General features: G+C 37.6%; 1 protein-coding gene across 2 annotated transcripts; it reads right to left on the bottom strand.

Moving 5' to 3' along the window:
- Positions 1-1787: 1787 nt before the first annotated feature.
- On the bottom strand, positions 1788-13102 carry LOC149076996 (uncharacterized). 2 transcript variants are annotated; one of them, XM_089244726.1, is made up of 2 exons: positions 12971-13102; positions 1788-10576 (listed from the first exon to the last, which is right to left on the bottom strand). In XM_089244726.1, the coding sequence occupies exon 2, from the start codon at positions 10484-10486 to the stop codon at positions 9002-9004; it is 1485 nt and encodes a 494-aa protein (XP_089100852.1). In that variant the 5' UTR covers positions 10487-10576; positions 12971-13102; the 3' UTR covers positions 1788-9001. The 2 variants fall into 2 exon arrangements, with proteins under 2 accessions (XP_089100852.1, XP_089100854.1); XM_089244728.1 differs by lacking the exon at positions 12971-13102 and adding an exon at positions 12812-12957.
- Between the last annotated feature and the right edge of the window lie 930 nt (positions 13103-14032).

The following is a 14032-nucleotide window of genomic DNA, read 5'->3' as shown; positions in this document are numbered from 1 at the left end:
GACCCGCTACCTACCCTCCAATGTCTGCGAAATCGACCATTATGGTGGAGCAGGTTTAATGGTCTGGGCAGGCATCATGTTGGATGGCCGCACACCTCCCATGTCTTTGAAAGAGGCACTGTGACTGGTGTGAGGTATAGGGATGAGGTCTTGGAGCCCTATGTTCGCCTTTTCAGGGGTGCAGTTGGCCCTGAGTTCATTTTAATGGACGATAACGCGAGGCCACATAGAGCTCTTCTGCTCGACGATTTTCTAGAGAGTGAGGATATTCGCCGGATGGATTGGCCAGCCAGATCTCCAGACCTTAACCCTATAGAGCATGTCTGGGACGCTCTGGGGAGGACAATTGCATCTCGCAACCCCCCCTCCGGGAACCATCCAGGGAATGAAAACAGCGTTGCTGAACGAGTGGGACCAATTGCCACAGGAAATGATAAACTGCCTTATTTCAAGTATGAAATCACGCTGCGAGACCTGTATATCTGTAAGAGGGGACCATACCCCTTATTAACCCATTTTTTTGTTTATTCTGCAACCGCTGTTTCATACCTTCCGACTCCAACGAGTGTTACGCACGATAATGCGTGTGTATTACAATTATTGAATGGTTATTTGTTTTGTATTGTATCAATGTATGTACATATCAAATTTCATTAAAATCGGTACAGTAGTTCTAGAGATAATCGACCAAGTCTGCAAATTCTCTTAATTTCTTTCACCAGTGGTAGTTACTTGTCTTATACAAGTAGAATCCCGTTTTAACGAATACCGTTATAGCAAAAAAAATCTCGTTTTAACGAACACTTTTCGAATCTCCCCCCCCCCCCCAGATAAGTTTACATATAGGAACAATGCAAAAACTTGAAATTCCTTTACAATGAAATTTCGTTAAAACGAAATGATTTCTCTTTCTCTTGGAGTTCGTTATAATGGGATTCGACTGTAGTTACACAAAATGTTGTCACACGGCAGGTACAAGCCATCTCGTCAATTTTGGAGATTCACAGGCAGGATTGACGCCGGCTGTTTGACGAATTTCGTCTTTTCCCCCCGAAAATGAAATACTTATTTGTTATTCGACGCAATGGCGACAATTTACATTACGCTTGTGACATCATTTCTGGGACTGTAAATGAAAGCAACGGTCTTTTTTTTTGGGAATAAGGGAGAGTTTTTCCTCCAAGTAGGTTTTTTTTTCGTAATTCGGGAAATATGTACAAGAATTTTTCGGATGATAGAGTAGAAATTCAGTTCTGAGTTTTCTCCGAAAATCCGGGAGACTTGGCAGCTATGAAATATAGTAATCAATTCCCCTCTCCATCTTGTGGACTCTGGCCTGACCCTGGTCCAGCCCAAAACAAACGATTCGCTATTCAGATATAACATTCTGGTGATTACAAATCCCATGCGCCAGGTCGCCTTGGCGATTACAAAATCGATATTGACACCTAAAACTTTGTGTGCGATTACTAAATTGGAGTATGAAGAATAATAAAAAAAATTTGATTCCATGGTAGTGTGTTTTACAACACAGCTTGTAGAAAGGTTTCAATAAGTCCAGGAAAGGTCGAAAAAAAATATCATTTAGGACCATGTTTCTTGAGAAAAAGAACCAGGTTTTTGGCTCCTAAGAAATTCGGCTACAGCCTAATTTTTTTTTCTTCTCCATTTCTCAAGCCCTAATAACATTTCTTCTAAAGCTTGCATAATAAGTAACACAAATTCTTTTTAGCCACTCGGTGAATTATCATAAAATACTTGTAAAGTATTACATGTGATAAACTCTTTTATTTTCATTCACACGGAGAAACTTTTCACATGTTTTATTCATTATATCTCTCCATAAGTCCACGGGATATACATAAAATATCTTTCAAGATACACATTTTAAATCTCTCGAAAAAAAATGATACATATTTTTTTCAAATATCACAAGCAACGCCATGCACATTGAGTCGTGGGAGGTATAAGAGCTTATTTTCAGTCGCCAATCGACAACTAAAAGACCATAGTTCCCTCACCATCCTCATTCAGAGCATTTATACAGGTTTTTGATCACAGGAATCCTTCAATAAAATCTACTCAGGCAAATAACACACACACAATCACAAGAATAATATATACATAGACACATTATATATAGATCCACAGACAATACCACAAACACGCCGCCAAAATTATCACTAGAAACAGTGTAACGAGCAATAAAATACATTAATCAGATGCAATTGATTTCGAAAGCTGGGTAAAAAATTTTCGAACATTCCAAATGAACAGTGAAATTATCAAATACAAGGTGTCTATAATTAATTAGAGAGTTTGAGTTACCTCAGCTGCTTACAACCTTAACTACCCATCAGAAAACGAAGAGAAACTTTTGGAGAAATGGGAAGAAATTGAGAGTAGTAGTAGTAGTTAAAAAAAAAACACACAACAACAGTTCTTACATTTATCACTAGAGGGCGTTTCTTACGCGAATTGTAATGCAATTTAGAGACGTAAGATTCTCGGTAATAATCTGTTAGAAAATATTCTTATCAAGGAGAGTAATTGAAAATATTCTCTGGAAGGGCTGCAATAATAAATAACTACTCTAAAGATTTTACGTACTTGCGAATGAATATTCAATTGCATTCTATGAATGAACATGTTGCATTTTATGAATATTCATAAAATGCAACATGTTCAGGAACAAGTTTTAAAAAAAAGGCAACAATCAATAGTAAATTGAGCACATTTTTTAAAAGAACGCTTGTTTCGCTCGATTTTTCTGCAAACAGAAGTCGATTGTAGAAAAAAATTCAAGCTGCACATCTCTACACTAAAATGACACTGAACTGTTCTCAATGGACACCATGACTAATTATTCGCAATGGCATGAATATTAATTAATCAGCTTCAACCCCTTAAACTTTTTTTATGATCACTCGGGAAATATCTTTATATACGGTGTATCCCGCTTAAAACGTTTTTAAAAATTGTCATGAAAAACGTTTTAAGCGGGATCGACTGTATATGAGAGGGGGGAAAGAACACACATGGGAGGCAACAACTATATATTTTGGGGGGGGGGGAAGGTCATACGTTGCAAGATTGGAGCGCAAATGTATACGCGCCTTAATACGTCATTCAAATTTGTTGCCAAAAGCCTGTACATGAAGAGAAAACAATACTTGAAGTTGTGAGGGAAGAAAAGCTGTTGTGACACTAAAACCTATCCACCATGCTTCAGATATTTTGGATTCTAAATATTTTCTATGGTGTAAATAGAATTTAAACGAAGATGAGCATAGATCAAGATATTCATTAACCACTTGGCAACTACAAAAGATTATCCATTAGAAGGGTTTCTTTCAGAACTATCCTAATAAAGAGAAAAATAGCTTGTTTTTTCTTCTGGAAAGCCATATTTTACACAGGCCACATGAAACTTTGGTTTTGGTGCTGTCACATTGTTGGAAAAAGAACACACATTGGAATGAGTATGACAAGTTGTCTTCTCGAATTACTGTAACAACGAAAAGTTTCAGTATCTTACACATATGCAGCGGAAAGGAATTAATTGTCAGTGGAAAGAAATTTTACTTTCTGCTTTGAGCTTATTTCTAAAACCTTAGCTCATTTTAAAACGATTTTTATAATCTTTAAAAGTTCCAAAAGTTTTCACAACAAAATCTTTAATGAATCGACTGAAAGTCCTCAAAACAGAGAACATTCTGAGAATACCCTTTAATTAAAAATTGTCATTGTAAAGTGATTGTGCAAAACATTGCTTTGTTTTAATGTTCCAGGCAATGAAAAATTAATTATGTTCCATAATATGAACAAAATCTGTAATTTTTATTGTTTAACACATTCATTGCTGGTCACGTTAGGTTGTGTTGATAGTTAGAGGGATTCACGTGTTTTTGCGAGATCAGCAGTGAATGTGTTAAAAGAAAAAAATATATATATTCTCTTGAAAATATCCTTGCCCCACAGCTCCATACAATATAAGTGCTGCTCTTTTGTAAGCAAGTGGCTGAACTGCTCAAGCTTCGTGGCAGGGTTTCTATTTTTAATATATATAATATCTTAATAATCTCCACAGCAGAACCATTCTCTTTCTTAAAGATTGACATTTTAGTTAACAAGAACATGCTTTGTTAGTGAAACTTTCCACAAACACTGTGATTCCACACACCCTTCTTCAGAATTTCTTTCTGTCTCATTGCCTCCCCTCCGACTCAAGCAAACCCATAGGATCCTATTTTATACTCCTAGCTTCTGTCGTCCTCCTGGACCATTCCATCACTCACTGGGGGCGATATTGCTCACTTTGGGAAACACTGTTCTACACCAAAAGCTATGATCCCAATATTTTCTGTCTTCAAAAGGGGGGGGGGGGAGACTTCAAACATTTAATTTTTTCATTGAGAAGTTTCTACAGTTTCATAATTTTTTGATGAATAGTTGAAACTATAGACAGTTCAGAACATAACAACTTCGATCACAGAAACCTTGTGTGTTTGATGGCAAATAATTAGACTAGAGAGAGACATCCATAGTCACCCAAGCACAAGATGAGATTTGGCTACATCATGTCAGATGATTCTATTCTTTTCTTTTTGGTAGAGCAATTTTACATCGAAAATCCCCTGTCAACAATTAAGCTTTCTCATCTGACTTCTCCTTCTAGAAAAGAATAGAATTGTCTGACAAGTCTTGTCTCGTGCTTGGAGGACTATGCATAGCATGACAGGCAGTTTAAAATCTAGAATAAAGGCATGCAAAAATATAATGATGAATTAACCTTATCACATCAGTCAGACCAGTTCTAAAAAGCGAAAGGCAAAATAAAATTCATTCACATTCTGAACAAGTTGTTTCTAATATTGCAAATTAAGCTCTTGGTTTTGTCAGCTGAATGGTGTGAGGTACCTGATATTTTAATAATCAATCCATTGTATCAGAAGTTCTAAATTTGGAGGGGGGTGCCTGGACTCCTAGGGGTGCACAGATTTTTTACTGAGGTTCATGGGCCAATTATAGAATTATAAAAAAAATACTTCTAAGTTTAAAAAAAATGAATATAAATGAATTACTTGAAAGAAAGGTTTCAATCACATTAACGTGCAAAAGCATACTGTAACATTGGTTGACTGCAGTAATATTGTTACGATTTGACAAAAATTGCGTTCGTGGAGACAGCTCTCAATAAGAGTATGAAACATTGTTTCAATTCTTTTGCATTGCAATAGATGGCATTGCTATCACTTCATATTCACTAGTGGATACAGTGTTCCCCCCCCCCCCCACTGTTCGAAAACATTCTGTCTGACATATGGCTGATGATATGGTGTTTAGTTTCTGCTGCTTTAAATGGGGGTCTATGGCAGACACCAAGACTTACTGGGGGAAGGGGCAAGATTAAAAGAATTTGGGAACTGCTGTATTAAATTGAAGAGCCAAAAAAACTGGCACAGGCATGTGTATGCAAATAAAGAGATATGGAACCAATCAGAGTACAGCGCTGCGGTCGGCAACGCCTATATAACACAACAAGTGTCTGGCATAGTTGTTAGATCGGTTACTGCTGCTACAATGGCAGGTTATCGAGATTTAAGTGAGTTTGAACGTGGTGTTATAGTCGGCGCACGAGAGATGGGACATAGCATCTCCGAGGTAGCGATGAAATTTGGATTTTCACGTACGACCATTTCACGAGTGTACCGTGAATATCGGGAATCCGGTAAAAAATTAAATCTACGACATCGCTGCAGCCGGAAAAAGATCATGCAAGAACGGGACCAACGATGACTGACGAGAATCATTAAACGTGACAGACGTGCAACCCTTCCGCAAATTGCTGCAGATTTCAATGCTGGGCCATCAACAAGTGTCAGCGTGCGAACCATTCAACGAAACATCATCGATATGGGCTTTCGGACCTGAAGGCCCACTCGTGTACCCTTGATGACTGCACGACACAAAGCTTTGCGCCTCGCCTGGGCCCGACAACACCGACATTGAACTGTTGAGGACTGGAAACACGTTGCCTGGTCTGACGAGTCTCGGTTCCAATTGCTTCGAGCTGATGGACGTGTACGGGTATGGAGACAACCTCATGAATCCATGGACCCTACATGTCTACATGTCAACAGAGGACTGAATTTGGTGGAGGCTCTGTGATGGTATGGGACGTGTGCAGTTGGCGTGATATGGGACCCCTGATACGTCTAGATACGACTCTGACAGGTGACAGGTACGTAAGCATCCTGTCTGATCACCTGCACCCATTCATGTCCATTGTGCATTCCGGCGGACTTGGACAATTTCAGCAGGACAATGCGACACCCCACATGTCCAGAATTGCTACAAAGTGTCTCCAGGAACACTCTTCTGACTTTAGACACTTCCGCTGGCCACCTAAATCCCCAGACAGGAACATTATTGAACATATCTGGGATGCCTTGCAACGTGCTGTTCAGAAGAGATCTCCACCCCCCTCTTACTCCTACGGATTTATGGACAGCCCTGCAGGATTTCATGGTGTCAATTACCTCCAGCACTACTTCAGACATTAGTAGAGTCCGTGCCACGTCGTGTTGCGGCACTTCTGCGTGCTCGCGGGGGCCCTACATGATATTAGGCAGTTGTACCAGTTTTTTGGCTCTTCAGTGTATATCAATTTATAATAGTTCGTTAAAAATACAATATTTCTTAATGGCAAAGTGACTCCAATTTTGCGAAAAATTACAGAATTATAAAAAAACTAACCAACCATTTGTCAACCAACAATTTTGTGAAAACATAAATAAAATAAAAAATATGGTTGATTTTATAGGTGATATCACAAGGTAAGTGTTTTACAATATAGGTCAAAAAACTGCCTACAAGTGAAAGTTGATATGAAATACAATCTCAGATAGACCAGGGTGTCCAACCCATGGACTAGAATGGATATGAACGCGGTCTAGAAACCTATTTCAAATTCAAATAAATCAAGGCTTGACAAATCGGGGAAAAAGAAAATAAATAAAAAAACTTATGTGCTAGCCGATTTTTTTTTATGGGACCAATTGACTTTCTTTTTTTATGTTGGTACACAGTGGCACATTGGCAGTTTGCCACAAAAAATTTGGGGGAAGGAGGGCTCAAAATTGTTTGCATTGTAATATGATACCGGCAGGGGCCTGATTTTCCCATGGGCAAGTGGGGTATTTGCTGGGAACCTTTCGATTTTGGGGCACCAAAATTTAAACACATGTTCACTGACTATAACCAAATATTTTTAATCCCAGTTGAACAGGGCACAACTGCTTTGCCCAGGAGAGTCAAAATTAGGCCTTGGATATAGGTAATCTATTATTTTCATTTATGTTTTACGGTACTAAACAAAATAATGCTCTATCAACACAACGACATAAATAATTTTTGGAGTAAAAGCCTAATCAACATTTTTTCTTTCAATACTGTGTATCCTAATTTAAAATGTGCATAACATTCTAATTTTAAAACAAATTTTTATATTCAAATATACTAGAATTTAAAAGATAAAACAGGTTTATAAGATAGAAGCTACCATCAGTATATGTGTGGTTTTTTTTCCGAGCAGCCAGAACGAGTGTAATGACCCCTGCTAGAACTGCACCTCCCCCTTGTATTTCTAACTATACCAAGACTCTCTATTCTGATGCGAGATATGGAAAGCGCCCAATGAGAAAAGAAGAAGAATACAAGAAAGAAGATCTATAGAAGTGGCACCGATCCTTGACATTTAAGAAAAGTGCGTATAGGGTGATTATAATTAAAGTTCCCATACACTGCGTAGTTTTCCCTCAAAAACTGCTCATCCGAATACACCCAAACTTTTAGGATATCGTAATGACACCATGAGAGAGATTTATGAAATTTAAAAAAATGCAATTTTTGACCACCCGGTGAAAAAGCGGCATATTTTTATTGAATTATGTGCTTTTCCCCCATGGACCATACAGAGTATATGCCAAGTTTCAATAACATATACCCTCCAGAAGTTGGTTGAGTTGGAAGAGTTGGTGTTTGGTGAAGTAGTATACTGATGAGTGCTACATTGGTCTGAGCAGTCAGTATACTGAAACTACTCAGACCCATATAGTGCCCATTCTGGTAGATCTGCTCCATTGAATCTTGGTATATATATATATATGCTATATGGATCATGGGGCAAACAAAAATTCAAAAAGCACCACTTTTTCACCTTGTGATAAAAAAAAATTGAACTATTTTTTTTATATTTCATAAATCTCTCTCCCCATGGGCTCATTAACATATCCTAAAAATATATTTGGATAAGCAGTTTTTGAGAAAAGCTACTCGGAGTGTACGGGAACTTTAATTATAATTACCCATACGACCCACATTTTACAGAACACTTTTTTTTTTATCACTGCTTCCGAAAATATCTCTTTTCTTATTTTATCAAATTTATTAGATTAAAAGTAATTCAATGGTGTTAAGTTGGAATCAAATTAATTTGAATAATTAAATTAATGGCTTGAAATTTTCCAGGTAGGCGCACACGGCTTCATGCCTTCTTCAGGACTTGTCTGTGCTGGTATGCACGCTGACATGAATTCTAAGAATTTAGAGTGTAGTCCTTAGACTCCAATTTAATAATGACATACAGAAAATTTGAGGTGAAGATAGCAAATCTGTAGTTGCCTGTGATTTGTCAAGCCCTGATATAAATAATAAATTTCATTAATATAAATACTCTTCTTGGTAGATTTTGAGTGTTTTTTGCTGACAAAGAGTTGGAGATACGCTGAATGACTTTTTTTGATTAAGTGAATTCCACTTTAAAAAGTTCGAGTCAGCTGTAATTGTCTGCATTCTAAGTTTAGCCAATTCTTCATCCAGCATTGTTCAGGAAACCCAAAAGGTTGGACACCTCTGCCCATCTTCTCTAATAGCGAATTGTGTCTTGAAATACGTCCATAAATAAAACTTCCAAGTCCGAGGACGTCCATTCGATAAATCAGTCACTGCCATTCAGCATCACGAAAGGATTTATCTGATGTACTATATTCACAGCATCTTCAAATTCCAGAGCAACCGATTCAAAACTGAGGAAGTCCAGCGAATGGCATCTTTCAATAAGTGATTGCAGGCCGTTGGCAGTCAGAGCGCAGTTGGTCAGCAATACGTCCCTGAGTTTTGATAAATCGTTCTTTTGAAGTAGATTCTGCAAGAACTCATCTGTCAGACATCGAACATTTCCGAGATTCAGAGTAACCAACTGCTTGCAGTTAGAGAGAAGCATAAGCAGCACATCTGATTTCACACCGGCAAATCCCTCGCATTGCAGATGAAGACTTTCTAAGTTGGAGAAGAAGCTTTCAGAAGAACCATTCGTATCGAGCTCGCTATCATATTCGACTTTCAAAGCTTTAAGCTCTGGGCAGCATAATCCTATGACTTCAAAATCTACGTACGAGAAGTTTATGATGCTCAAATCGTTAATAGCTGGACCAATACTCTGAAGAACGTTATCGAGACCCAAGCGAAAATCACCAGCAGCTGGGTTCTCCCATTGAATGAGCAATGACTCTATCTCTCTAAAATCGCTTAATGCAGAAACCGCCTGATGGCTGTTCAGCAAAACATCTAATGATTTAGTCAAGGGACAAGCAATTGTAGCAATATGTATCGCATCGACATTCGCAACCCCTTCATCAGTGTTCTTTAATGCGTCACCAAGAATGTATCGTTGGAGCTCATACCTCTTTTCGAGAATCCCGTTGTACAGGTCATCGCCATGAAGAAGTTCTAAGGCTCCAGCTATGTCACTGGTGACAACAGTGAGTTTTGGACAGTACTGTAATAGAAACGCCATCTCTTCAGGCGAGATACGGTTGTGAAAACCTTCAAAAACAGAGATATAAGATAAGTTATAACCAGGAACGAAACAATAATCATCAATCTTTGGTAAAATGTCGAATAACTTATTTTTTGGTGGAAAATTCAATTCCAGATGCTTTAAAGATGGTATCTTCTGCAGCGCTTTCAAATCGAAATTTTTATCCGTTTCCAAAAACTCTAAATTCGGAGACAGTGATAACAGACATTCAATAGCAGTACTTCTGATCGAGGAGTATTTTTCTGCAGGAACTTCATCAAAAAATATCTTGCGCAATATCAATTTATGCAAATTGAATGCATGCACTGAAATTGCAGCTAATATTGCGACGAAATCCTCTGTAGATATTTTAGCATTTTCGAACTTGAAGTTACGAATGCGACCACTTGAAAGTATAGGATACAAGTGCTTCACATGGAGCTGGCCATCTTTATGCTTGAGCAATGTCACTAGTGTTAATAGTTCCTCATTTATGTGTGGAGGCAGATTTGCAAAAGGATTGAGTTCATCGTCTTGGCTGCTCAAGAAGTTATTCAATGGCCAGTAGCAATCACAAAGTAGAAATGCTGTCTTGCGCATACACAGATCAAGCAAAGTAACCATCTTAGCTCTTTTTTTTTTGCTGTTGTAAGCTTTCTTCAATATGTACCGGGGATTCTTAATCTCCGAAATTCCTCCTCTTCATCATCATACCTAGACAAATTAAAATTTAGCTCAATTACAATTATTAATAATAAGTAACAGACAGATATTTTTGCATCTTAAGAACAGTATATGATAACAAAGCTGAATGCATGATTAATGATACACAGCAATCGAAAAACTTACTTTCCTACAAACCAGAATGATTTTTTTTCTCTGGGCTGAAAGTAAAAAGAAAAAAAGACTTGGCGTCTCTAAGGGGCCATTCAAGTATTACGTAAGCAGATTTGCAGCCATTTTTTACCCCCCCCCCTCGTCGTCATCAAAATTTCGTCAGCAGCTTAGAGTATTTCATATCTTCCAAAAGGGGGTGGTTGATGATGTAAGCAACCTTCAAACAACCCCCCCACCCTGTCATCAAAAGTCAGCAAATCCGAACCCCCCCCCCCCCCCCGATGCTGACGTAATACTTGAATGACTCCTAAGGGTAATTTAATTTCCAGAAAAATTTTGTCAGCTCCGCCCCACCTCCTATGCAAAGAAATTTTTTTTTAAATTAAATATCGGAAGAAAATGCCTGTATATGTTGTTATAATCAATATCTGTTCATTTCAATGCTATTTGAAGGCTATATAAGAACTCAAAATTTCTCTTTAAGAAATTCTTTGCCACCCCCAACTCTAAGCCATATACGCTCAACTCAACCCATATCCTCACCACTGGTATCCTCTGAGAATTAAATAATTTGTTTCTAAAAGCATGTTCAATCCAAAGGTTCATTGGAAAAAAAAGGAAAGATTAATTTACCAGCTTATGACTAAATTCTTTTTTTTTTCATTGTCTACTACTAAGCCGTACATGCACCTCATACTCATTCCTATACAGAATTTCTAATGAATCAGAACATGCATTAGAGAATGTGTGTTCTAAGTGTATGTGTGGCCCTAACGTATTTATGTTGTCGAGTTGCAGTTGTTTCATGTTCCTCTGCTGCCACCTGTCTTCCATTTTCTGAAGTAAAGATGGAGAAATGATTGAATTCTCATGTTTTGTTAGTATCGTGTTGTAGGTCTGCCTGCTCTCTGCGGAGACACATTTTCATTGTCTATTATTAGAGAACATGCCCTATGGGATGTGTGAACCAAATTTTTATGTGACTTTTTCCGAAATTCCAGGTATTTCACACGCTATGCGCACCCACAGCCACAACTAGATACTTGGTCAGCCAGGACAAGTACACATTTTGCTGCCCTCTTGTAATCTTGGAGGAGAGGTTGAAGGGTGAAATTTGCCCCCCCCCCTTCTGCTCCGGCATCCAGGGCACCAGACCTGTCTGCACTCCGCTAGTTGTGACCCTGTTGAGAGTCAGCGGCATCTCTGGTACCTACGTGACTCCATCAATTATATTTGTATGCACTGATTTGATATAATGATAATCCTGAATGTTATTATCAAACATACACGTATATGCTTTTCCTGGTTATTAATACCCACACAAGTGTGTTGTTGATAAATTTAATTAACACTACAAAAATTATCATTTCTGTCGGCGATTATACATAATACCTAAGCATTGTTGGTAAACATGATAAATCATAATAAATCCATGTAGTGGGATTCATCGTTATATTGAGCACCATTAAACAGCAGTTTTATTGTATATTTATAAAGCATACTAGACTTAGAGCTGGACCTATGATTTTTAATCGGCCAAGATATATGAAATCAATAGGCTATCTGGTTATTATATATTAGGTGAGCTTAAGGGGGAAAGATGTAGTTTTTTTCCACCAAGAATCAAACCCAAGAACTCTTGCATACCGGACAAGAGCACCACTGACCATAATAATGATATAATGATTGCACTCGATATAATGATAAATCCCTCTACAACGATGTTTTGCCCCTTTGAAACATGCACTAGAGACACTTGCTACTAGAGACATGCACAGCCTCTCTTAGCTTCGGCTAATGGCCTCAATGATGACTGCAGTAGAGACGATGATTTTTGCTCGACCACGAAACATGAAATCAGTAGTTATCTGGATATTATGCTCGACTTGATTCATTTGGGAATTTTCATATTTACCAAATTAACCAACCAAATTAGCGTATTGTGCATAATCACTGGTAACCGACATTTATCAAATTTACCAACCAAACTTGGGTATTATGCATAGCCGCCAGTAAAAGTGATAATTCTTTTAGTATTTACCAAATTTACAAACAACGCTTGTGGGTACTATGCATAATCGCCTTTAAAAGTGATAAATTTATCGCACTTACTAAGACTATTGGCGATTATGCATCATAAACGATTTTTATCACATTTTACAGTAGCATCCCTATATGACGCTATGGAAAAGTTTTAAGCTTAATGCGACTAATTTACTTATAAATGGCTTCAAACTAATCGACGTAAAAAAAAGGAAACCATTTCACTACCTAAATGTAAATGTTGAATTTCGACGAAACCGAAACGTACAAAGTTTGTTAAAAACTAACAAATATGATCTTGTTGTTTACTTGGAAAATCGTAAACATCATCATAATGACCTTAATGCAGTTATGGACGGCCTGTGCAGTTTTTTAATTTGAGGCAGAGTGATTTAAAAAAAAAAGTACAAATTTATTTCTAAAACTGAAAAAAAATCAAATAGATCAAAAATTCTGATTAAAAAGTATTTTTTTTAGTATTTTAAAATTATATTATATTCAAGATCGATTCCTTAGTATTTTTTTAATTATGATCAAAATATGAAACTTTAATATGGTGACGATAAGGTGACCATACGTCCCGTATTTCCCGGGATAGTCCCAGTTACTTTTCTTTTTCTGGCCGTCCCGACTTTTTTGCAAAAGTGTCCCGGTTTTTGCATGTCGCTTACTTCGATTTTTATTCTTAACTGAAGTCAACGATTGAAATTGTTTTTCATCTCATAAATTATATTATGATAATTACGACTATAAATAAGAACATTAATCTCCCTCATTTGTCTTATTGAACGCTTTATTTCGAGGAATTCATTTTAATACACTGCAATTTGCAGTAACGTTTCGTTTCCGCCATTTCGATTTTTCTGTAATTTCAGCTATATTTGGCAACTTTGTGCTCTTTTGGCGTTGTTGTTCGCGATAATTGGCGATGTCCCGTATTTGGAATCTTGATTGCCCATATGTCCGGTATTTTCTGGGACGTCACTGAATTTTACGTAATTTTCCCAAAACTGTCCCAGTCTTTTTCGCATTTTCAAAAAACCAACTTAAATTTTTGTTCTTTATTCGAATGAAGGACTAAAATTACAACTCAAAAATTATGAGACTTTTCGCATAGACGTCATCAGGGACGAGCTCAACTATTTTGCGGCCCGGTGCGAAAACAGCTGCTTTGCGACCCCCTCCGAAATTATTTTTCCCGATCCTTGAGGGAGGCTGAAATAAGACTCAGCCCCCAGGTTCCGATACCTATGCTATTTTCTGGCATAAGCATCGGACCCATTATCCTGC

The sequence above is a fragment of the Pholcus phalangioides genome, unplaced genomic scaffold, assembly GCF_987345545.1.
Source record: "Pholcus phalangioides strain wild (caught in Gottingen) unplaced genomic scaffold, Ppha-v1.0 ptg000015l_1, whole genome shotgun sequence".
Classification (NCBI taxonomy): Eukaryota; Metazoa; Arthropoda; class Arachnida; order Araneae; family Pholcidae; genus Pholcus; species Pholcus phalangioides.
Note: the sequence above shows the minus strand (reverse complement) of the source record. Positions and strands in the feature narration are given on the sequence as shown.